Raw genomic sequence first — 26,123 nt, 5'->3', positions numbered from 1 at the left:
AAGCATGAAAAAACATAATCAGGAAACAGATTGATTTCCCATTTTCAAGTTCTGACTGTAGACTCGCTAAGGATGGGCACATGGATTTAGTAAACACAACAGAGAATCAAAGAACAAGGACACTCGTATTGGACCTGAATCCCAGGTCACAGGAGGCACAAAACAAGGTCTCCCAGTGCAGGCCTCTGGGGGGCTGATGTGACAGGAGCCTGCATGTTTACTAGAGTTTCTGAGTTTCATGACAGAATAGTTGTCAAATCCCTGTGAACCTGCTCCGTGATGGTGACTGAGGTGCAGTAGCAGGAGAGCACTGTTGATGGTGAGGCCGCTGCACAGGGGCAGCGTCACAGCTGCACTTGCTACCAGACTCAGGACCAAGGCCACTTCCAGGCAACCTGGTCCCCAGAAAAGTGTGGGCAGTCAGGTCAGCTCTTGCTTCTTGAAGTTAGGAAGTTTCACCCACAAACTTCCCCTTAGTCTCTCTAGCTTTGTGTGAAGTCATCTGTCCAAGAGATAACAAAAGGCCCATCAGGTCTAACTTAGCTTCATAAAGGGTGAGGTCATTCCTAACTCCATGGGCATCAGTCTGAACTAGGACATTTGAACTAAAGTTTTGGTTTTATTACCAAACTTGCCAATTATATCTTACTAACGAAAAGAAGAGACATGTACTGAACTTATGCAAATAATTTTATTGCTATATAAATAAGAATACTCAAGAGGCTTTAGAAATCCTTTGAAAGACGTCAAAGAGGAAGACAAAGATCAGTCTTGCTACCTACATGGTGTCCTCTTGTCCATCCCCCTTGTCTGCAACTGTGTCCTGGTGCCCTACACATGGCCGCTGCAGAGGGGACACAGCTCACATCCTGTGAGCTCATATCTTGCTCCCATTGGTTATCACACAACCATTGCGCATCCTCTGATGGACACAATGTAATCTCCACTGTGGAAACGGTACAAATAGGGCTATACCAAGGTGGGGTTTGTTCTAATATGCGACCTTAAGTCAACAATGATGACAATATCAGCCCACATTTTGGGGTATTGTTGATTCAATGCAAATCTTTTAAGAAATAGTCACCTTCAGAACAAATCCATTTAAAAAATGCAAAAAACTTTATTGAGGGTTTAACAACATAGAGGAGGGGAGGAGAGTCACTCATGATTCACATACAACTCAACCACCCAACTTCTAGCAGAACTACTGGGGTTGGAGACTTCACACTGGTAATACCCAGCATCTTCCCTCTTCACAGGGTCTATGGTGAGGCTTCTGTGGTCCTCAGACAGATTCATTCTCTTGTTCAGCTGCAGATTCCAGCCATTGTACCACCACTGGAAGGAGACCGCATCCGCATCTGTGTAGCAGGTCAACACCACAGCGCACTTGTTCTCTGTGACTGTGCTGTTGCTGACTAGGAGGGTGGGCGTTCTCACAGGCTCTGAGGAGAGACAGAGGATGGGACTGGTTGTGAGTGGGCTTGAGACACGGAGCCATGCTGCTTCCTCAGAGATCATGGCCACTCACAGTCCACAGTGAGCTTGTAAAGGTCACCCTTGTCGGCCATTGTGTTAGGTAAGTACAGGATTGAAATGTGGAAAAACTTAACATTTTTGCATATGTAAAAATTATTATCATTAATACCTCAGGGCCTATAACCAATTACAATAAGGACTACTTCATTAGAGAGCAGGAAAGGATCTGAGATATGGGTCTTGGTCCCAGGAGGCACAGAGATCATGTCTCCCAAGACCAGAAATCCAAGGGCTCTTCATCAAGTTCCAGGCTATGAAGAGATTTCGGGTCTTTCAATCATGAATTCATTCCTTTATTAAATGACCCTTTATTTCTTCTTAATGTATCAAAAGTGACTGAGTGTGTTACATGGTGGTTCCTGAGCTCGTTTCAAGGGTAGAGTGGGGAGTGAGAAGGCAAAGTCCTTTACTTTATAGTCCAGCGGGAGTGACAGCAACACATCAGGAAACAAATAAATGATTTCAAGTCCAGCACAGGGAGGTGTGGACGGGCCACCCGAGGGGAGACTGGGGATTCCCAGCACTGACTCTGTTACTGCAGGTAATTTGGTCTTGGAGTAAAAACATATTAATTCTCCATTTCCTTTCAATCCTCAAAACAGAATGTATTCCTCTGAGCTGAGGATGCCTAAGAGAAAAGGATCTGAACGAGTGGTTGGTTTAGGAATTCAGAGACCCCTCATAGGCCCCCAGGGTGGAAGAGAGGACAAGGCCATGGCTGCAGACAGACCTCGAGTGACTGTGACCAGCTGCTCATGGTCTGTGTGACTCTGCTTCAGTGACCGAGTCTCCCTGTGCCTCAGTTTCTTCTCAGTGAAGGAGGATGAATATTTGGCTACCACGTTGTCAGCATATTAACTGTAAAACATTCACAGTATCTGACCTAAATTTGGGGATAAAGCAGCTGCTCAAACAGGAATCATCTGTTGTTGATCAACTCCAAGAGAGAATCCCCTGGGCTGATCCTGGTGAAAAAGGAGCTGCCAGAAGCATCTTTCTTCCTCCATTTTTTTCTGGGGATGCTGACCTTTTCCTGAACTCTAAGTCCCCCAGGACAGGTGGCTAATATTAAAGAACATGGTCCTACTGTGCTCTGCATACAGAGTCTCAGGTTAAACTGAATTGCATTTCTGCCAAGATGTGGCTCTTGGGCCTAAGCCCTGGATGGTGATCACATCAGGAACCTGTGACTTGGGCTCCCATTAAACCATTATTCAGTTAGCCTTTCCTGGGAGGTGAAACCCAACCTCACATAGGCTCCCCAAGGTCTCTGGAGTCAAAGTCCCTGGGACAGAATTCTAGGGAGGGGCTTTTGAGGTGAGCTCTGTGAGAATTAAGGGCTCCTCAGACCAATCTTTCATAGAGCCCTGCAGGGTTTTACTCAGGGTCAAGGTCATAGTGAGGGGCTCAGGAGGCTCCATGGAGACTGGTCTTCCTCTGCTGAGTTATGCCATCAGATAGGTCCTTGTGTCTGCAGTGACTGCTGTGCTGGACTTAGGGATGGGAAATGAGGTCTCAGCAAGTTTTTCTCTACTCTGTATCCTGTATTAAATGCCAAAACTCAACCTGGGATGGGATGCAGAGGGGAATGGAGGCAGAGAACTGCGCTGTCAGCTCTATGTGTGAAATAGAATTCACCCCACTCGACACCCAGGGATCAGAGAGCAATCACTCACCATACACTTTAAGCCGTCCATATCCTATTTTTTTCATTGCACCTTCAGGGTAGGCCTCTACGGTGTAGATTCCTCTGTCCTTCAGGGTAACATTATTCACCAGCAAGGATCCATCTGGCATTATTCTCTGTCGTCCATTATATGCAGGTCCCATCATATGTACTTCTTGTTTGAAATCAAGAGATGCAATTGTTTGATGGAGATCAGTCCCTATCCCTTTGTACCATGTGATGCTTTCAACACTGGGAGGTGTATTGCGGAGACGTAGGTACACATTTCTCCCTTTAATGGCAGTGATTGACCTAATAGTAAATTCGGAGGTGATGGGCAGGCACCAGTGGTTTAATAGTGAGACTAGGGGAAAAAAATTAATTAATATTAATATTGAGATGGAAAGATGAAGGCCTGGATCCTGAGCAGGTCTCTGCAACTGTCACCCAAAGGTCTGTGTGTGTGTCTCCCACGGTCAAGGCCAGCAGCAGGGACACCATTACGTCAGCACCTCTGAACCTCTTATGTTTTCTGTTTCAAATACACTTCTTCAGGTTTCTGCCTGGCTCACCCCTCACTGTCCTCAGACCCCTGCTGACCGTGAGGGTGTTTTTGAAAGACACCTGTGCTGACCTCCTTCTCTGAAGATTCTCTGCCTTCACTTCCCGACCTGCCCCTGCCCTTTTTTCTTTTTCTTTTTATGGCACTGTGAGTACCTGATATCACATCTAGATCCTTCCTTGTCCCTCTCTCTTGCATAGAATGTGATCTCCATATGAACAGGGTCTACTCTGATCTTGTATCTCCAGTGACTGCATGAGGCTAAAAATAGCTGTGGGTAAATAAATGTTTTCCCAGGGTTCTGTTTCTCATAACGTATATTAAACATATCTGAGGTTGGCGGTACAGACAATGTCTAGCACTCCTGGTTACATTTTCCTCTGGTGTTACCTGACCTAAGTTTTTATTATATCATCAATTTTTCTACTTCAATACTCAATAATGAATAACTTAGGAGATGAAGAGCATGAGGCTTTCCTGCCTCTCACCACTTCCAGGTTATGAGACCTTCCCCGTGCTGGGTCCCCTTCCTCATCCTACCCTGCTCCTCTGTCCTCTACCCTCAGGTCCAAACAGAAGCCTTCCCTCTTTTCTCAGAGCCCTGGTCTCTTCGGGAGATCCCAGCCAGCCTCTGTGTCAGATCCTCTGTTACCCCAAGGGATTGTCTCCTACTTACCAGCCAGCAGGAGTCCTGGCCAGTGGACCAGCCCTCTGAGGGTAGAGACTGAAAGGGATCCCATGGTGTCTGCCACCTGCTCTGTGACTCCCTCTTTGAGAAAAGCTTGAGGTTCAGTAAGGCTCCCAGGCACCTCTGTCCTGATGGTGCAATCTGCTGTGAATTCTACCTGTGCGCTGGGCTTTATTCTGGGATAAGGTGACCGTTCTTGTCATGTGGGCTGGGGGCAGGGTCTGTGCCCAGGACCGTCCCACTCCCTGCCCTCACTTGTGCCACCCATGTGCCTTCTTACCAGTTTACTGTCCTTTAGTGTTTTTGTTCTCTCGGTACAGCTGAGGCCTTTGAACAGTACACACACGCACATATACACACATAGACACACACACACACTAGCACACGCTCTCACAGTGTGTTTGGAGAAACACAAGCCCGGGTGTCTGGGATCCAGGCATCCCCCACAGCTCCCTGTCAGGTGCACAGCAGCCTCTCCCACAGCCTCTCTTTCACATTTCACTTTTCCCTCAGTGCTACCTCAGAAAATCCTGTCCCAAGGATGTCACCCCTGCTGTGCATCAGGTCACCTGTGAAACTTGTAAACATTGCAATGCCCAGGAGACACCTTAAAAATGCAGCTCAGTAGCTGTCCAGCTAATGGATGCCCATTCCAGATGAGACCCCTTCCTGTGAAGACAGAACCCCTTCTCCTGCTCTGCTGTGCACAGGGGAGCCCCCAGGTCCTGTTACACTGCAGATGCTGACGGGGCGCAGGTGCCGTGGGCCAGTGACTCTGCATCTGACAAGCTCTCGGGAGAGGCTGATCTTACTGGCAAGTGGGGTACACTTGTAACAGCAAGGCTGATGGGGGCACATGTATCCCTGAGAGGGTAACCCACTCACATCAGCCCTGGCGTCTGCTGTGTCTTGGATTTGGGTCTGTAAGCATCACACAGAAAGCCCCAGGTGTCCCTCTAAATGGGGATCATTTCTATTTGTGACACAGAAACAGATCTGGGAACCAGTCTCCTTCAGGCTCTCAGATGCCCTGAGAAGGTTTTATTTCCTCCCAGCAGGAAGGTCACAGAGATGAGAAGCGGTCAAGCTGGGTGACAATTGCTTAGAGACCGTTCTGTTATCTCAGGTGTCACCATACTGGCTTTGGCTCTCAGACCCAGGGACCCAGGACCAAGAGTTGCTAGAACCTGCAGATTGGGGTGTGAATAGGGAGGTGTCCTGCATGTCCCAGGAAGAAATGTCTGTGGTGAACGTCAGGGGCCTGTGGGCTTTCTGGTCCTCGGGGACAGTTTCAGGTAGAACATCCCTCTCCATGTCTGTTTGTCAGGCCTGTCCTTGTGCTCCCTGACTGTTGGGACAGCCTCTAGTTTCTGCCTGGGAGGTTTATATGTGGTTACTAAGACTTGCCCATGGGTGGTGTCAGGCTTGGGGTAGGGAGCTGCACTGAGACCCCTGAGAGAGGAGGTGCCCCTAGGCTCTGTCAAAGTAAGTGATGTCCAAAGCTGTGGAGCAATTTAGTGAATGTATCTGAACCAAACTGACATCATATGCCTGGGAGCAAGGTCTCACATCCTGTGAAGAATGGCAGTTTGGCATCTTATTTTATACATTTTAATCAAAGGAGAAGATGAAAAAAGCTGCATAAAATCCATTAAGGTGTGAGAGAAAGCATAGAAGGGCAATTTTTAGAATGAAGTAAAAACCAAAATGGAGAAACATAGTTTTTGTACATTGGTTAGTACAGAATAATTAACACATACGGGACATAGGGAGGGTAGACAGGGGACCAGATAACATGAAGTGTTCTGGGGTCTAACACGCTGGTCCCGGAGTCTGTGCCTTTGAATGGTCTAGCAAAGAAAATCACTCTGATGTATCAAAGTTATGCTCTTTAAGATGCATAAAAACAGGGATCAGAACTCACTTAAGGTGAAGACTGCCCTTTGCTAAGGAAGTTTACAGGCCTGGGGCATGAGGACCTGCCATCACCTGCCCAGTTAAAAAATTCTGATGAGAATATAGTGTTAGGTTACATGTGGTCACTGAGCTTCTCAGGTGATTGCACAGCCCCTGTTTGTTAACAGTTTCTAGAATTAGCAGGTGACACAGATCAGGCAGGAAGGAGGACCGGGGAAAGGCTTGATGATGCTGGGTATGAAAATCAGGCTCCTTCTCCATCTTCTTAGCCAAAGCCAAGGTTACGTGTCTATTTACAGTGTGTCTCAATGATCCCCCTGCAGGTCAGCTATAGACATGCAGGCAATGTCAGGTGCCGCACAGGTGTGCAGACCAGGGCAGGGTGAGACTAGTGAGAGGTCAGGCACTGTCCACAGTGCTGTGAGTCCAGTGTCAGGAGAACTGTCCCACCAAGGGGATGTGCTGTTTCAGACAGCGTTCTCTGCTTTCAAACATTCCAAGGAAGGGTCTGGGGAACATTCTTAGGTTTTAGGGAGAGGGTGTTAGCCTAGAGGGTTGATCCCCAGAATGTGCTGTGTGTCCTGCATCACTGCATTTGGCATAGCAGCTAAGTCATCTGTGTCCCTGTCTGTCATGTGCTCCAGACCTCCTCCCAGGGCCCAGGAGCGGGAGCAGCTCCACGTGAAGACTCAGTCAGGGGGCCCTGTGGGTTCTCCTCTTAGGGGAAGGGGGGCTCTTGTAGAACCCTCAGTGGTTCTGAGATGGAAGCAACCACAGGTTCTGGTTCTCCTGTCCCATCCTGCACAGGGGAGAGTCCCTTGTTCCCCAGGACACCATGAACTAGAGAGATGTCTTCAGAAACAACAGGTGGGTGGCCCACTGACCAGGAACTCTGGTCGTCCCTGATTCATACAACGTCAGGGTGTGTGTTCTCTTCCCTCCCCTGGTAGTAACTCTTATAAGGGTTGAGGATCCAGAGATTCTGTCTGGTCAGGTATCTGTGAGAAGAGGATAAACATGGCCCAGCACGATGGGATGTAACCCACAGGCGGGACTGTGGAGGGCTGTGATTTGGGGGAGAATAAAGTGTAATCCCACCCCTCAGTGTTCGAGGTTCATTCCCTACCTCCTGAGGAGTAAGGACCTGACCCTGGGATGTTCCCCAAAATGCAGTCGCCTCCTTTCATGCTGACACCAATGCTTTTGTATCTATAAAAACAGAATTTGACTGCAAGTGTCACACAGAGTGACAAGATTCCACCGTGTGGTTTCCCTTATCGATTTAATGAGTGTTTATGGGGCATCTCTGAGGTGTCAGGCTCCTAGCTTGTCCCTGGAAACTCCGAAGAGAATGAGACATGTGTGGGCCTCTGCTTATTGAGTTCACCTTGTAACAGAGACAGGCTCTCAGATGAACCACGGCTCTAGGGACTTAGTTACAATCCAGTGAAGGGGCGTGAAGGAAACTTCTGGTGCGTCCACACCATGTACATTGTCTTTCCTGGTGTGGGGATCACAGAGAGCACTTCTGAGAAAGCCACCTTGTGTCTGAGACCTGAAGGTGAGTGGTCATTTTCCCCTTGAAAAACAGGAGTTGTGTTAAAAAAAAAAAAAAAAAAAAAAAAAAAAAAAACTTTCTGCAGAGGGCTGAGCTTTGGTGGGCTGACCCTTGGCTGGATGGAGGAGCAGACGGAGTCCAGTGTGGGGAGCCGGAGAGTGAGGAAGACTGCGTGATGATTGATGCTGGCGAGGCTGGACCCTGCTGGGCTGTGGATGCAGGAGAGGGGAGTCAGAAGCCCCCTGAACGGCTCCAGATGCAAAGAGCTCTTGCCATCTTCTGTTGAAAAAGCAAAAAAAATAAAGAATAAAAAGTTATGTTAGGTTTTTAAATAGTTTTGTATTTCCTATTCAACCTATACTTTAAGCAATATTTTCATGTGTGTATATGTAATTTTAACATATTTATTGAGTTAGCTAAATGTTATAAGCTTAAAATATTGAAAGTATACAGTTTATGGAGTTTTTTGAGATCCATGCACCAGAGAAGTTGTCACAATGAGGAAAGTGAACATGTTCTTTACTCTTAAGTCTCTTCATGCCTCTTGTAATGTCTCCATTCTGCCTTCTCCACCTCCTTCATCTGCTTACTGTCCTTCTAGATTTGTTTCCATTTTCTAGAATTTTCAAAATTTTAAGAATACAGTATATAATTTTAGGTGGATTTTGGCTTCCTGACTGAACATGATTATTTTGACATAGTTCTTTCTTTTTATCCTTTAGTTCTATCTCATTCCAGGGATGCAGTAACTTGTTTATCCATTCAGCCTTTCATGGACATTTGTGTTGGTTTCAAATTGGGGTTATTTCAAGTAAACCGGCCATGAACATCTGTTCAAAAATTCTTTAACCCAAAACATTAGGCGCTTGTAAAACCACAGGGTAGCTAGAGAAATGGAAGGAGGGAGAGGCCACTGGAAGTCTGGCCTCAAGGTCACACTGCCACAGCCCCACCCAGAGGTGGAGAAGCACCTGCTTCTTCACACAGAGCCATGTCTGCCCCAGCCCACCCATCAGTCAATGCAGTAGAAAAAAGGCAACCCCATCTGCCTTCCAGGTTCTGAATTATACATGAGTGATTACTGAGGCTGAATTTGTTTCAAATCTGTATTCTCAATCACTAGGAATCAGGAAAAGGGAGCCTTTAACCTTTCAGGTCCTCTGATATAAGAAGAGACATTGAAGAAAACTGAGCATAGATGCCAAGTCCTCATATACAATACATGACATAGCTGAGTCCACTTACAGCTGTTTGACTGCAGGTGAGCGACCCCACCTCAATAAGACTCAGTTCTCTCATGTGATTTAATAAAATGATGATTGGTCTTCTTTCCTGGATCTTAGAAAAGAGCAGCTAAACTTTTGGAATTTTCTAAATGATAAGGATGGTAAGAGCATATTTTGTTGTGATGAGGCAACTCTTGGCAGGCCTCTGGGTAGCTACAGAGTATGGAGATGTTGGCAGGAAGATCAAGTCTTGATGAGAAGGTTAGAATTCTTAGCTCTCAACATAAGAAACCTTTAAACCGGTAAAGAATTTTTATGAGTCTCTTTGCGTCAAAATTGACGACAATTTCCAGGAAGCAAAATATCAGTGGCTTGAGAAAATGTACTGGAGAATGGCAGTTTTTGACCTTATTTTATACAGTACAATCAAAGCCAGAGGCCTAATGGGTTACATAAGATTCATTGGCAATTGATTAGGGAGGCAAGAGAAAGCAAAGTGCAGAGATTTTTGAGGTTGGGTAAAAAGTAAAACAGACTTCCGGTGAAGATGGAGGCCTAGGTAGACACGCTGCATCTCCCTCCACAACTAAGAAGGAACAAACTATCTCAAAACTAGAGACAACCACAAGTTCCAGAAAACCAAGCTGCATGGAAGTCCAACAAACAAAGATACAAAGAAGAAGTACTCATCCAGTCAGGTAGGAGAGACAAAGCCAGGGATGAGAGGAAGCTGTGCAGTGGCGGCAGCAGTAGTAGCGGCAGCAGTGGCAGTGGCAGCGGCAGGCCAGCAGAAAGCACAGTCACACGTTTTAAAAAGTCGAGAGGGACACCTGGGGAGAGCTCCTAGCACCAGACCAGCCCACACAGCTCATGGTTCCAGCGCCAGGGAAAATAATGTCTCATTGCTTCTGACTGTGCAAACCACTGAGGGTTGAGAGAGAGGAAGGAACTGCTGGTCTCTCAGCAGAACCTGCTTGTTTAAAGGGCCCCCACGGGCCTAGAACATCCTAAGACCCACCCACTCTGGGAATGACGGATAAGGCAATAGCTAGGGAGGCACCAGTCCCATACAAGAAGTGGGAAAACTGTCCAGAAAAGGGGAGAGTACTGAACAAGCAGCATTGTTCCCTCTCTGACCCCTCTCCCACATACAGTGCCACAATATGGTGAAACTGGTTGCCCTATAGTGACAAATACCTAAGGCTCTGCCCCTTGCTACATAACAGGTGTGACAGCTCTACCTAAGACACAGAGGCAAATCAACATGAGAACCTGTCAATATGAGGAGGCAGAGAAGTATGGCCCAAAAGAGGGAACGAATCAAGGTTCCAGTGATAGAACTAAGGGATGAGGAGATAGCCAACCTAACAGATGAGGGGGTAGCCAACCTAACAGATGTAGAGTTCAAAACACTGGTGTTAAAGATGTTCACAGACTTGACAGATATGCTTAAGTACAGCAAACACAGAAAAGAAGAAGTGACGGGTATGCTAAATAAAATAAAGGCGAATCCACATAAAACCAATGGTGAAAGGAAAGAAACCAGGGTTCAAATCAATGATTTGGAACAGAAGAAAAAAATAGTCAACCAGTACAGAATGAGGAAACAATAAATTTTAAAAAATGAGGAGAGGCTTAGGAACCTCTGGGACAACTGTAAATGTGCCAACATCTGAATCATAGAAGTACCAGAGGGAGAAAACGAGCAAGAAATTGCTAACTTATTTGAAAACATAATGAAAGAAAACTCCCCAAATTTGGTGAAAGAAATAGACATACAAGTCCAGGAAGCACAGATTGTCCAAACAAGCTAGACCCAAAGAGGACCATACCAAGACACATGATAATTAAAATGCCAAAGCTTAAAGGTAAAGAGAGAATTTTAAAAGCAGCAAGAGAAAAGCAGAGAGTTACCTACAAAGGGGTGCCTATAAGACTATCCAGCTAATTTCTCAAAATAGACTTAACAGAAAAGAAGAGACTGGCAAGAAGTATTCAATGTGATGAAAAGCAGGACCTACAAACCAAGATTACTCTACCCAGCAAAGCTATCATTTAGGATGGAAGGGCAGATAAAGTGCTTCCCAGACAAGATAAAACAAAAGGCGTTCACCATCCCCAAGCCATTAGTGTATGAAATGTAAAAGGGACTTATTTATGAAAAAGAATATCAAAACTATGAACATTAAAAGGACAACAAACTCACAACTATCAATACTTGAATCTAAAAGACAAAAACAAAATCCAACTAAGCAAACGAGAATAGGAACAGAATCACAGATGTGGGGATCATTTGGAGGGTTATCGGCTGGGAGGGGGGAGGGGGAGAAATGGGGAAATGGTGCAGGGATTAAGAAGCATAATTGGTTGGTACAAAATAAGAGGAGGAAGTTAAGAATGATATAGGAAAAGGTGAAGGCAAAGAACTTATATGCACAACCCATGGACATGAACTAAGAGGGGTGGGATTGCTGGAGGGAAGGAAAGGAGCAAAGGGAAAAGAAATTAGGACAACTTAACAACATAATCAATAAAATATATTTTAAATACAAAGAAGAGATTCACAGTAGCAAGCTATAGTATAATATTTCAGTTACAATAGATGTAAATAACCTCAACAGTATAAATTATAGTAAATGTAGTGCAATAACTAGAGAAAAAAACTGGTACATTTACACAGTGGAACACTACACAGCAGAAAGAAAGAAGGAACTCCTATGCTTTGCGACAGCATGGATGGAAATGGAGAGTATTATGCAAAGTGGATAATTCAGGCGGCAAAAGACAAATACCATATGATTTCACCTAATACAAGAACCTAATGAACAAAACAAACAGACAAGCAAAACAGAACCAGAGACATGGAAACAAGGGGCAAACTGACAGTGACCAGGGGGGAGGGAGGAAGGGGACAATGAGGTAAAGGAGAGGAAGGCTCTAGTGCAGGAACTAGTATAAAGGACCCACGTGGCCATGGACAACAGGGTGGGATGGACTGTAGGAGTGGGGGAGGGGAGCAGTGGGGGGGAAATTGGGACAACTGTAATTGAGCAACAATAAAATTAAAAATATCCTTAAAAATAAAAAAGTAAAACAAATAAAAACATACTTTTTAAAACATTCATTGGTACAGAATAGTTAATAGTTAACAACTAACTTGATAACAACAACAGTGAGAAGTTTTCTAGAAATTACCATGACATTTTAAGGGCATGCTGTGGCAAAGGTAGAAAGACAATGAGCAGCCTCAGGTAAGGTAAAGACTGATCATTGTATGAAAAGGTACTGACCTAGGATATGGTTGCCCACCACGATCCATTTTTAGATAAAAGTTTTCATTTCAGACCATCCTACGTTCAGGTCTCTGAGTGTGTAAGTCCCACCACGCAGGCCTCCCCTGAGCCTGCGGCCCCTTTTTTGTCTACACTTCCCCCTTCAGAGCAGAAATCCCTCTACATAATGCACTGGGGACCACTTGTTTAATTTGATGATATTGTTTCTCAGTGTTAGGCAGAAATTTTAGGAAGTCTTAGTGTCAGCATTGTCTTGCTGAATATAAACCATTGGTGATGCAGCAAGACCTTTATCTCGATGGAAGTCAAAACCCATGTTCTGAAAAGTGAAAAGCAGGTAAATGGGAGGCAGTCAGGCCCATGGGCCTTTAGTAAGAAAAAACACTGTGGATCATTGCTAACCTAGGAGCCAGCATGATCGAAGCTGTGCTGTCTCCTTTTTCTGTAGCTTCAGGGCACATGATACACTCTTCATTTCTTACAACCTGACCATCAGATGGGTTTTCAGCTACTTTTCCCACTTTTTATTAATTATTAATCTGATTTTTGCTTGTTGTACACTTGGAAGCTGTGACCATAGGTTTATCTGGAGACCAAGCTGTAAGAACACAGAGCTGTAAATTACAGTTACCATCTAAAGTTCCACAGGTGAGGAGGACAGTGAGCATTTTATAAGTCAATTTCCTCTGGCTCCGCAGCACTTGCAGACGGCCATGCTGCATAGCCACTCGGCTTCCGTTAGAATTAATATAGTTAGTAGTCCTTGTTGAGGTAGGGTGTACAGACATTCAAGTGATTAGTTTTAAGCATCTATGCATAAAATTTCTTTCTCAGTATTTTTATTCCAGTAACCTCATACAACTTGCCCAGGAAAAAGGCAACTCAGTTGGATGTGGTTAAGAACGTATAACGTCCATTTAGTATTTACAAGGGCCTTAGTAATTTCCCTACTATAATAATTTTAATTTTCTTTAACTATTGGTGAGGAGAAAAGGAAACACCCATATACTCCTCAGAGCAATCATATGCTTGCTTCTGTTTTTTTTTGTTTTTGTTTTTTTCTTTCTCTTTCTAACTCTTATTTCAGGTTTCTATAACCCTTTTTAGGGTGAAGAGAATTCTCTACAGGAGTTTCCCAGGAAATTTAATTGAAATAGGTCAGAATAGCAAGGGTCATGTATTCTAACAGTCACATAATTTTTTTGTGTGTAACCAAATGAACATCCCAGAGAAAATAGATGAAATTCTCAGGTAGATTTTAAATTCTATTGTAGACTTAGGAATATATATAATCGCTGGTTCCCCTCTGTCTGAGACTGGCCTTTCCCTGAAGGGAGCAGCCAGAATTCCTTGATTACTCTAGTCTAAATTTCTATTCTCACTTTCTTAAAGTTTATTAGGGAGTGGTAGGTGAGGAGACAGAAAGGAGATAAAGAAGGAGGAGGAAAAAGGTAAAAGAAAGAGAGCAAATCCAGACAAATAACCTGAGATAGCTGAGGATACACTAAAGGAACTGGAGAAGGAGAAGGAATGTGGGGCTGGCACTTATTAGCTACCAAAGCCTTCTTTAGTTCATAGACAGCCTCCAAAGGTTTTTATTAATTAAAAATATATATATATATTTGTACTCTACTTAGAAGCTTCTAATTTCCAGTAAATATATGCTTGTCATTTACTGAGTAAATTTCAGAGCTGTCTATTTCTTTCCTAAATTTGCATGCAAAATATGAGTTAGGTGTCCAAAGAGTTTCAATTGGCCATGATATTGATATCTATTTTAATTAAATCTTCACATTTCTGTAAGTACTTGTAAGTAAGGCCTTCCTATTTATTGTCCTTTTTTAGGAGTAACAGTGCGTGGTGGGGGCTGAGTTTTCAGTCTCTCAGGCATGATTTCCCACATTAACTTTAGTTTTCTTTGAATATTTGCAAATTCTGAGCAAATTTTTCAGTATATTGTGTGGGAGGTTTAAGTGCACTGTTTATGGGATGAACCCCAAGGGGCTGTCACCTCCAGAGTCACATCAAATCCTCTTATGTGTCTCAAGCTCCCTCCCAGGTGCTAAGTGCCCAGCCTTTATGTGCACATCCCTGTACAAGTCAATCATTCAACTACAGGTGAGCTGAATTCTCTATGAGGTCCTGCACATCCTGAGGGATTTCCTCTGATACGCACACAGAGATTCTTAGTCAGCTAAGAATACCTGAGATTGTGTTTCCGAGTGAAAGGGGGTTTGTTCATGTGACGCCCTGGTGTAAAACCCTACAATTAGTGTTGAGGAAGCCAGGTCTTTATTTACAGTATTCCAGCCTGGGGAGGGCAGTGAGCACCTCAGCTCAGAGCCCTGTTCTCCCACAGGACCCAGCACTTCCCTTGCTCCCCCAAAGGTTATAAAGCAGAACCAAGCCCAACAGTTCCCCATTCCTTATCTGTCAGCTCTCTCCTGCAGGATCCGGGGTACGTTGTCATCAGCCTTCATATAATAGTCCAGCAAAAACATGTGCCGTGTTGCACTGGATCACGGTGAAGTCCAGTAAAGCTAGCAGTCCCAAGAGAGTCCCCTTAGCATATCCCAAGTTTCAAAAGTTCAAATGCCCAGGCTTTGGAGCCCACTGAAGTTGGCACAATTAAGGCAGCAGGTGCCGGCTTTCTCACTAGCTCAGGCAGCATGGCCTCCCTTTCCTTCTCTCAGACTGCATGGCTCCGCATCCTTTCAAAATGGAATGGTTCTCTCCAGCAAGTGACTGCCGCCTTATTTTCAAATCCCTGACTGCTACCTGTGACACAGTGGGCATGGTAACCGGTTATGACCATTTACAGAACCTTGCGCAGGCCCCTGTTCTCTTTTATCACCTTTCTAGGATCAAAACTCCTCCCTTCTCCTTGGGCCCTTGGAAGATCCAAAGCCATTTGCATAATTAAGACACTAGCTATCAGCTACAGATATGCAAAGGACTCCTGAAAACTGTCCCCTCCCTCCATCCACCAAACCACAGGTTGTGGGGCCAGCCTTCTTTCACCTTCTAACAGTTGGACTTGAGAGACGAAGGAAGTGTCTTTTATCTTCAGAGCTGAACAAGTCCATTCTCCCAACTATTTAGCAAAATGTTTTGTTCAGGCTCTCAAAGAGCAATTCCAATTGAAAGCCAAGGTTTAAAAATCAGCCATCCTTTTTTCTTTTGTTCTGAATTTTCAATTCACTTAGCTTGAATTCCTTCAACATTTAAAATTTAAGCTCACCTTGAGGACTTTTTTAAAAGCTTAAATAAATTTAGTTCTTTTACCTTAAAAGAAGAAGTTCCAGAACTCTGAGAAAAACTCACCCTAGCTCACTTGATGCAATGCTGAGATAATGGGGCAAAACAGGTGCCCTGCTGGTACCCAGCCAGGTGGTCTTGGGTCGGCTTCTGGAATCCTGCCACACTGTGCCAAGTAAAAGTCAAAGTAAGAATGTTAAAGCATGTAGAGAATTTTTATGAGTTAATCTGAGTCAGGAAATAATATTTCAATAAATTTTAAAAATGCTCCAAATAATGGCAGATTTGTATCTTATCTTATATATTACAGTGAATGGAAAATGAATAAGGGGTTACATAAAATCCATTGGAGATAGATAAGGGAGGCAGGAGAAAGCAAAACGAGTGAAATCTCTTGGATTGGATAAAAGTAAAACAAATATACTCATACATCTTTTCCATTGGTGGGTACAGTATAGTTAGCAGTTAACAATTAACATGATAACAATAACAATGACAAGATTTTTGGTCTCTGCTCTGGTGCAGTGGGTTTCCAGGAAAAAAGATGTTACCTTGACTTTTTAAAGGTATATTATCATCGGTCCAAAAGGACACTAGACATGTTCAGTTAAAATAAAGACTGACATTGTTTAGAAAAGAACTTGGTCTAACACATGACTACCCACCACGACCAGCTGTTAGTTCCTAAGTTTTCATTTCAGACCAGCCTTTGTGGTTACTGTAGGTCTCTGAGTTCGTAAGGTTCCCCGTGCAGGCTTCCTCTGAAGGCTCCAGGTTTGTCAAGTGGCCTTTTTTATTCATACACCCCAATCCTTCAAAATCCTGGAAAGAACGAGAAGCTAGAGATAATTAACAATGGCCAATCATTCAATCAATCAAACGAAGATAAGAAAACTTCCAAAAATACCCCTAAACATAAGGATCATAGAGGTTCTGAGAGAAAAGGCACCCAGGAAGGAAATGGAAGCTCCATTGCTGTCACCCGGTGCCTAGCTCAGTGGGTCTCTTCCATGTGGTTGTTACTGAGTTTTGTTTTGGTATTGAACCAGTGTTAATAAGTAAAACCATTTATGGGATCTGTGAGTCTTTCTAAATAAATGTAATACCTACAGAGGACAATAAAAATTCCCACATTTGTAGTTGATCAGGCAGAAACATAAGTAGCTGGGGCACCCCACTTGCAATTGGCCTCAGAAGCGATGGCAGCCTTGTGTCACTGAGCCTTGAGCCTGTAGGATTGTCACACACTCTGGGTATTTCATGTCAGAACTAAATTGAATTGTAGGACACGCCATTGGAAAATTGATTGTCAATTGAAGATAAAACTATCCCATAGGAAAATACAACAGTTTGTGTGGTGTTAGAATTGCTTATGAGAATGTATATAATCTGCTCTATTAGGTGCTCAGGGAGTCTGGGCAGACTTCACATTCACTCCCCTCTCTCCCTGAGACCTCTTCCACCCTGAGAGTCCACTTTCACTTTTCCTCCTCTTCATTCTCACAGAGCCAGGCCCTGTGCCCGGTGCCCCCTCCCAGGAGCAGCGGAAGTGCAGGCCTGTAATCCATACATAGTGTTGTCTACTCTGAAGTAGGGATTTGGATGATGCCTAAGAAACAAAAAAAGGGAAATCAGGTTTGTAGTGAAAATTAGCATATATTTTATTGGAAAAAGTGGAAGGAAAATCGGCTGATGATGCTCAAAACTGGAACTCCCCAGTGGCTCACATTTAAAGTCTTTTAAGGGGAAAAAGGGAAAAAAATATGATTCAGGTGCTTTTCAAAGTTACAGTCTGTGAGGATTGTTCAGTTATGATGTAAATTGTTATGATCTGACTTAATTCTCCCCGGTCATGATTATACTTAAAGGTTTTGGGTTATTAGAGTCCAGAGGTCTTCCTGCTCGCAGACAACCCAAAATTCTACAACCAATTTCGCTTTCATGTCAATGATTTTAATTTAAGATCAGAAAATAGATCTATCCATCTTATGCTTAGCAGATTACATCTTCCTCCTTCCTCAAAGAATATATCCCTTGCAACCTGCTTTACTGACAATTTTTCATTTTTTTCTATCACACCTGCCAGGTTGCTTTTTTAAAAAGTTTACTATTAACTAGAAATAAAGAGAACAAGTTGAGAACAAACAATATTTTTTCTTTCTTCATTTAATTTCCTCTAGCTGAGCTAATATTCAATTTAACAGAGACAGAATAACAGAAGAAGAATAAGTTCTATTATACTAATGAATATGAGTATAAATTAGAGACCCTAAAAAAGTATTTGGTAGTTGAGGCTTATATGTCATTCTGAAGCTTAAAAAAAAAAAAAGCTTTGTGGTTTGAGGCTTCAAAACAAAAAAAAAAAAATCCATTTGCATGTGATTCCAAAGCACATGTTTGGTAAAGAAATATTTGCTTGGCATCTTTATGTGAACGTTTCTCTCTGAGCAGGTTTTTCATCTTAATACTTTAAAGGCAGTTAAAGGAAAGTTCAAAGGGTTAATTCCAGACTCTTCTGTTTCCCAGTAACAAGTTCAGAATCAATATGCTACAAAGCATGTCTGGGGCAGCAACTCTGCTTCCCTTCACGGCAGGGCCACGGCTCTTAGGCTGGCTTAACAAGTCTAACTGAGAGCTCAATTCTAGTCTATCTAGTCATTTAATTAAAGTCATTGTGTTCCTAAATTATTAACAAATGTTTATCAATATAAGCATATTGACTTTTGACTTATTACAGAAAAAATAAAAGATACCTTGAATCTGCTAATACAAATGTTCTGGATTTTGGTGTCCACAGTTTCCCTCTGGTGGGGTGTCTTAGTTCCTGGAAAGTAACTCAACACATGTGTTATGACATGTCCGTATCCATAGCTGCTCTGGAAGAACTAGGAGTCCTGGGACCCAGGCTCATGTCTCTGATTAGTGTTTACACTATCATTACTTACTGCTTAACCAGTTCTTTTGTTGTGTTTTTACATGTCCCTAATTTCAGTTAGTATTTGCTGAGCTGGTTGCCAGCCTGAAGGACTTCAGTCCCATTTCTATTGTTGAGGAATTGGGGCCAAAACCTCACAGAGTGACACTTGCTGTGGTTAAATATCATTTAAGAACTTTAATGGTGAACTTAACTTAGTTTCAAAGAGAGGTATAGCATAAATGTTCCAGAAATTCCTCATGTAACTTACAACAACAGCTGGGTTTATATGGGTCTCTGCAGTCATGGTAACTTGGTGGCATCCCTGTATTTTCTTAGTCAGTAAGAAATATCATGTATGGGTGTGCAGGAGACATTTTGATTGCTATCCTTGTTCACTTTTTGATTCTGGAAATGTGTAGTAGACTTGCACCTACCAGGCCCTATATGGGGCACTGGACACATTAGTGCATGAAATGACAAATTGGACATGATTACTGATGTCCAACAATTAACTTGACAACTAATATGTAAAAGGCATTTCAGGATGCCTTAAGGTTTCAAATCCCAGCTGAATTATTGACCTCAGTGTGCTCCTCCAGAATCTTTCTGAGTCTCTTTGTGTTTTCACTATTCCTTTCTTTTCTTATATCCCACATTCAATCCTTCAGCAAATCCTCTTGACTCGAGCTCGGAACAAATCCAGAAACTGACCCCTTTTCTTCTCAGGCTGGTCTGACCACCCTCACCTGTCACCTGGATGACTGCACCTGCTTTCCCACTGGGCTCCCTGCTTGAACCAAGAGCCACACAAATCCTACCTAATATTGATGTTAAAAAATAGAAATATTGTCACTCCCACCTACCAAGTTTTCTTTTGGCTGGTCCAATTATTAAATATCAAAGGCAAATGAAAAAACAAGATCAAGTTTTTTGTATGTTAGCATATGGAATTCACATGAGCATGAACATTTTAATGGTCATGAAGCAACAGGAGTAAAAAAAGAGAGAATGGGGTCTTAGACTTTAGTAGTCAGATAGAGCAATTTACAGGTAGTTGTGAAGAGCAGATCCTACATGGCAAGAGAATTCTTTCTGGGCAACTCAGAAGCAGTGGGACACAGACAGTATCTAGTCAAAAGCTGCCTGCCTGAAGCCCTCCTAGTTACCAATCTTAATCAAATTAGCCTAATGGCAAAAATCCTCATTTTCCTCCTGAAGCAAGCTTTTCTATCTAAATATCGTGGCAGGGATGTGGGAGGGTCAACACTTTTTTCTGAGTTTTGTTTCTTAAAAAATATGCTATAATCAACATCCACAAACCAAAAATTCAGGCTGACAGAACTTTGGTTTCCTTCGCTAAACACAGATCACTCACATCCCTTTCTAGCTCGGAAGCCTCCAATGGCTCCCATGTCTCCTCAGAGTAAAGCCGAAGCTCTGGCTGGTGGCTTCGTTCTTTCCAAATTCATCTTTTCTCATCTGCTCTCTCTGATCCAATCAGTCCATGACCTCCTTACTAGTCATCATTTTTAACTTGAAAGAAAAATTCACACCAGGCATGTCTTATTTTATTCTAACATACCATAACCTACAATTTATTCTTGTCGCTGTTTGAATTATTGTGCACCTGCCCCACCAGCACATCAGGTCTGTGATGACTGGGATTTTGTTCTACTTCACAATGGTATTTCCAGTGGTCAGAAGAGGGTCAGGCAGATGGTGAACACTTGCTTGGTGTTCTTTGAAAAATGAGTAGAAAGTGTTATAAATCTGATAATAGTTGAAAGGGTGAAATACGGAGTGTTATGAACCTCACATAACTGGAACTCTGACCTAAACTAAAGGACCAGTTAAAACTACTATGGGTGTAGCATCTCATAGAGAATGAGCTCTGGCTAACCTAGAGCTGATGAGGGGGCAGGACGACAAGGTGCGGGCAGAGGACACAGCATGTGCAATGGTCAGAAGGTAGGAAATTGAAGCAAATGAGTATAACTCACCTATTTGGGAGGTTAAATGTGCAAATACCCCTGAGGTGCACAGAACACAGTGAGTGCTAAGGAAAGGCCAGCTGCTGTCACTATTGCACTCCTGTGGGCACACATCCAGGGTCTGCCCACTAGGAAACAGCACTAATAGGGAAACGATATTCTCTCCCCTTGATCACACAAAGAATTCATGACATCAGGCATTTATTACAGCCTGACTGAGGTGTAAGCAACAGACAATAAATGACACATGTGTAATGTGTACAACCTGATGAGTGTTGACTTACATACAAACTCCACTTGTATCCGTTTTATTTAAAAGTTTCTCATGAGCCTTTGTAATCTCTTCCTCTGCATCCAACCTGATACCTATGACTTCAGGCAATCACTCATCTTGATTTTTCCTGAATAGTATAGTTTACATTTTCTAAAATTCTGTATTAATGGAATTATGTAGTATGTTCTCTCTTTTATCTGGCTCCTTTAATTAATCATAATTATTTTTAGAAGGTGAAATGTATGTAACAAAAATTAATCATTTGAAAGTGAACCATTCAGCGACATTTTGTAGAGTCACAATTTTGCGCAGCCATCATGTGTACCTCGTACAAAAGTATTTTTTTCACCCTTTCATAACCCAGACCCACTGAGAGATGCCCCCCATTTTCCCATATCCTAACTTGGAAAATACCAACCTTAATTCTGTCTCCTTCTTTCTTTTATCCCTTTTCCCATGCGGAACGATTCTGCCAGCCTGTACATTTGGTGCTCCCACTGTACCAATGTGAGAGAATTCATGTGAGTCGTCAAAACATTATTCTTGTCTCCAAACTTGTGTCTCACACTTGACACTACTCAAGTCTTGGAGAATGGCACCCACGCTTCACTGCACCAGAACCTGTAACTTCCCTTTCAACAGGTAAATTGGATCCTCAGTAATACTATTCATCTTCAATAGTAGTCTCCCAGAAAACACTCTTGCAAGGAACTTTAGGTCCCCTAAAGTTCCAATACCCCAAATTACTCAGGTTTTACAATTTTTGATTTGACTCTGAGCAAACCCATCCCTCCATGGCTCCCCTCTATGTTAACCTCCACTTTCATACAATCCACCTCTGGCCATTTCTCCAAGAATCCCAGGCAAATACACCAGAAGCACCCAGAAGCAGAAAAATAATAGAACCAGAGGAGAGATGTTTTTCCCATTTCCCAGATTATGGTTGCAGCCTCTCTAAGGTCAGGAATGTAGAATCTGTAAACATCCAAGAAAACAAAGAATGAGGACATGGCATTCGGCTTGAGCTGCAGGTCAGAGAGGACAGAAAGAGGGCTGTTCACCACTGGCCTGTGCGTGGCTGACGTGACAGATGCCTTCAGTGTTTACTGGAGTGCTTGAGGTTTATGGCAGAATATCTTTTAAAGTCTCTGTGATCTTGTTTCTTGAAGGTGCAGTGAACATGGATGTGGAACGAGAACAGTATGGATAGTTAGATCACCACATCGGTGCACCTGTCATGCTGGTACCTGTTCTCAGATTCTGAACAAGCTTCTTTGAGGCCACCTGGGCCCCAGGAGGAAGTGGGCAGTCAGGTCAGCTTCTGCTGTGGCCACCAAGTCAGAAGGGAGGGAGGAAAACTGAAAATGTTTACTTGGAGGATTGTAGCCAGATATGGAAAGAAACTGGAAGATTGGAAAATGTTGTGAGGATTGGCACTGTGAACAAGATGACAGGATCAGCTAATTAAAAGTAGATGAGGTCAGAGTAAAACATGCATCGAACTAATGGAGATATGAAAAAAAAAAAAAAGACTTTACTAAAGACTGCAGTAGCGCTGGGAAACAGAACTCTGATTCAATTCCTTTGGAGATTTTAAGAACAGGTAAAGAAACCATGGACATTTGTGTTTGGTAAATGGTTTTACACAAAAGAAAAGCAAAACTTCTCAGAAAACACTGACAAGAGGTCCTTTTACATCTTGGCTGTAAAGGTCCCCAACCAAGTTATGCTATGACTTTCTCAGAGATGGGGACACAGGAACACCAGGAAGGTTAAAATTCCAAGTAATAAGCCCAGGTTTTTGAGTCAGATTTTTTTGGGATGTAACACTGGCAAGAAGCTTTCAAGGAAGCTTAGGTATATGTCAAAAGGCAAGAGAGAAAAGCCTGCAATTACCAAATTGCAAGTACATTTTTAAAGAAATGGTCTAATTAATAGATGTCAGTTGCTTGTAGTCATAAGGAGCCTGTCTAAGGGTTGGTGACTCTGAAACAACTTTGAGGCCTCTAGGCCATAAGAAAACCACTTTCTTCACAGTGGAGGGAACCACAAATAAAGCTCTTTCAGCCGTGACCCAGTTTGTATAGCCATCAGTTTCTAATATTTATAATGAGCTCTCAGTTCCTAGCAATGTAGGTACAGGTGAAAATAACATGTTGAGAGTCTCTAAACAGAGCCAGGATCTGATCCCCTAGAATGTTTTATTTCTGGAATTATCCATGGGTACATTATATCTTTCTACAGTCAACTTTTATTATTGATCAAACATCATATCAAGTGAACAGAGTAGTCTTGTTCCTACAAAATGGCTGCTATAATTTGATTTGTCCTGATTAGTTACAGAAGGGTAGATAATTTAACATTCACCCCATAGTTTGCTCTGATGAAGGCTACTTTGTAAAACAAAAGATGGGAGCCTTCACAGAGTTCTGAAATTATGCTTCACCCTCATAATTGACCTGCAGTCTCTCTAGCTTTGAGTGATGCTCTCTTCTCTAAGAGATACATAAATATTCATCAGGTGAAACTTAGCTTCATAAAAGGTGAGGTTATTTCTACTCCTGTGGGCATTAGTCTGAACTAGGACAAGTGAGCCAAAGCCTTGCTTGTATTGCCAATGTTTCCAATTATATCTTGTTAACAATAGATACAGAGTCGTGCTGACCTTATGCAAATACAAGTCTGATGGCATGAGAATGAGAATACGCAAGAAGACTTTAAAATTTATGTGGAGAAATCAAAGAGAGAAAAAGATCAGAATTACTATTCCCATCTGTGTCTATTTGTTTATTCTTGTCGTTCACAACAGTGCCCAGGTACCCCCTCATGAGCTTTGGAAAAGGATCAGAATTTGGATTTCTGCAAACTCATCACGTGCTCCCACCAGTCACCACATGACAACTGCCCATACTCTGAGGGACTCAGTGTCTCCTCCACAGGGAAGATGGTGCCTCTGAGACACAGCAAAGGTGGGATCCGGTGTAAAATGTGATCTTAAGTCAACACAGATGACAAGATCAACTCTCATCTTTGAGCATTTGTTGACTCAATGCAAGTTTTCTAACAATTGTCCACCTTCACAACAAATCTATTTAAAAAGTTAAAAAAAAATTTCAAGGTTTTTAAAATAAAGAAAATGAATAGGGCCACTCGTATTTTACACTCTGTTTGTGGGACTCAGTTTCACAGAAACTGATGGGGTTGGTGACATCACATTGATAATTCCTTGCAACCTCCATCCATCCTGATGGGGTCTATGGTGAGAATTCTGTAACAGGACGGCTCCATCCTCTTAAAGAGCCACAGACTCACACCACTGAAGAACCGCTGGGCAGAGAGCACACGTGTACAGCAGCAGAAGGACAGCCTCCTTATGCTCTGTGACTGTGGTGCTGTCGCCTAGGGAAGCTGGGCACTCTCATGAGCTTGTGGAGAAACAAGGAGAGGACAGATAGAGCTGGCTGCGACCTGGGGCCATGATGCAGCATTCCATGTCTCAGCCACTCTCAGTCCACAGTTACCTTTGTAATGTGAGCTGGGGATGGTCCTGACATCTGAAAAGAGAGAGAGAGAGAGAAAGAGAGAGAGAGAGAGAGAAGAAACCAAAAAGATTGCCTTTGTTGAGGTGACTAATTGTAAAGAGAGGGCTGGACATTTTCTCTGACCCCAGATTACCCCAGAGTAAGCCCTGAAACCTTCCCATATACACTTCTGTACTAGCAGCACAGGGAACCCCTTCCCGGTCCACATATCTTAAAACCTCATCATCAGGTAAGACGTTCCTCTCGTGAACTTTCATTCATCCTTTCCTGGGACCCCTTTGACTTCAGTAGCTGTCAGTTCCCACTCCTCATGTAAATGCTTGTTTGCTGGGGAAGGCAGGCTTATGTCCTCTGTCTGTCTCAAGTGTACATTACAGTAACTGAAAAGGCATTTACCTGTTGTTAATCAATTAACTAGGCAATAGAGATGGCCCAACCTAGTCTTCATGACCTTGTATTTAAAAAATTTTTATCTACAAAAGGTTTCAGTGTGAACAGGATATTTCCTGGTCTGCAGCTGAGTAACGTGGTGAAAGAACCCTCTAGAGAGCAGTGGTTGTGCTTCTAACAAAGACAAGGGCTGCGAGGATAGAAGAAACCTGCTTGGCGTAGGTAAGGCCATACATGAAGACCCACAGCCAACACGACACTGCGTAATGAAACACCCAAGTGTTAATGACATTGTGAACAAGATGAAGGTCCCTTTTTACCCGCTTATTTAACATAGTATTGGAAGTTGTGGCCAGAAAAATGGGCAAGAAGATAAACTAAGTGGTATCCAAATTGGGGAGAAAGAAAAATTGTCTCTTCAACAGACAGCTTAACTTTTTTACAAATTATATATATTTTTATTTTTGAGAGAATGTAAAGGAAAGAAAAAAGAAAGAAAGAGAAACTGAGCCACTCTGTTCAGTGCAAAAAGTTACTTTTTATGTAGAAATTTCTAAAGTGTCTACTCTCCATGCAAAATACTGTTAGAATTAATGAATTCTGTTAAGTTGTAAAAGATAAAATCAACAGTCAGCATCATTTCCATTTCTTTGCGAAACTGGTGAAGAAATTCAAAGGGAAGTTAATAAAATAGTTTTATCTATTATAGCATCAGAAAGAATAAAATACTTAGGAAAAAATTCACCAAGTACATGGAAGATGTCTTTTCTGAAAATTACCAAATGTGTCTTAAAGTAGATATTTTAAAAAGTATACAGAACTCTGTGTTCATGGACTGAAGACTTCCAATCGTCTACATATTTTATATAATTTCTACAAAAAGTCTAATGACCCAGAAAACTCCCACAACCACCTGCCACTATCCCCTCTGTAAAGGGGCACCAACACGCAGCACCAGGCTGTTTCTCAGCCTTCACTCCATGTGCCTTTTGTAGGCACTGTCTGTCCGTTTGTGCCTCAGGATCAGGAGATTTGGGGTACTGGGGTCCGTTTTGCATTGCTAAGGTGCTTCTGGGTGAAGCTGAAGCTGCTAGACCTGAGAGGGCCAGTGAGTGTCTCACCGCGGTGTGAGCCAGACACTGCAAACCTCAGCCCTCACTCTGGAAACTGCCGTCCCTGGACGCTCTTGTCACTCCTGCCACCCAGCTTGCCTGCCTTTCCGGCCCTTCTCCCTCTTCTCTGCCTCGGTGCCCCGAGCTCTTCCTTCTTTAGTATCAGTTCCCACTCCGTTTGCGCTTCCAC

General features: G+C 43.0%; 1 protein-coding gene across 1 annotated transcript; it reads right to left on the bottom strand.

Moving 5' to 3' along the window:
- Nucleotides 1–1,158: 1,158 nt before the first annotated feature.
- LOC149995107 (cell adhesion molecule CEACAM21-like) lies at nucleotides 1,159–4,507 on the bottom strand. The gene is made up of 3 exons (XM_090260978.1): nucleotides 4,444–4,507; nucleotides 3,216–3,569; nucleotides 1,159–1,445 (listed from the first exon to the last, which is right to left on the bottom strand). Exons 1-3 carry the CDS (start codon nucleotides 4,505–4,507, stop codon nucleotides 1,159–1,161), a joined length of 705 nt encoding a protein of 234 aa, XP_090117104.1.
- Between the last annotated feature and the right edge of the window lie 21,616 nt (nucleotides 4,508–26,123).

The sequence above is a fragment of the Furipterus horrens genome, unplaced genomic scaffold, assembly GCF_987537825.1.
Source record: "Furipterus horrens unplaced genomic scaffold, mFurHor1.1.pri manual_scaffold_13, whole genome shotgun sequence".
NCBI lineage: Eukaryota > Metazoa > Chordata > Mammalia > Chiroptera > Furipteridae > Furipterus > Furipterus horrens.
Note: the sequence above shows the minus strand (reverse complement) of the source record. Positions and strands in the feature narration are given on the sequence as shown.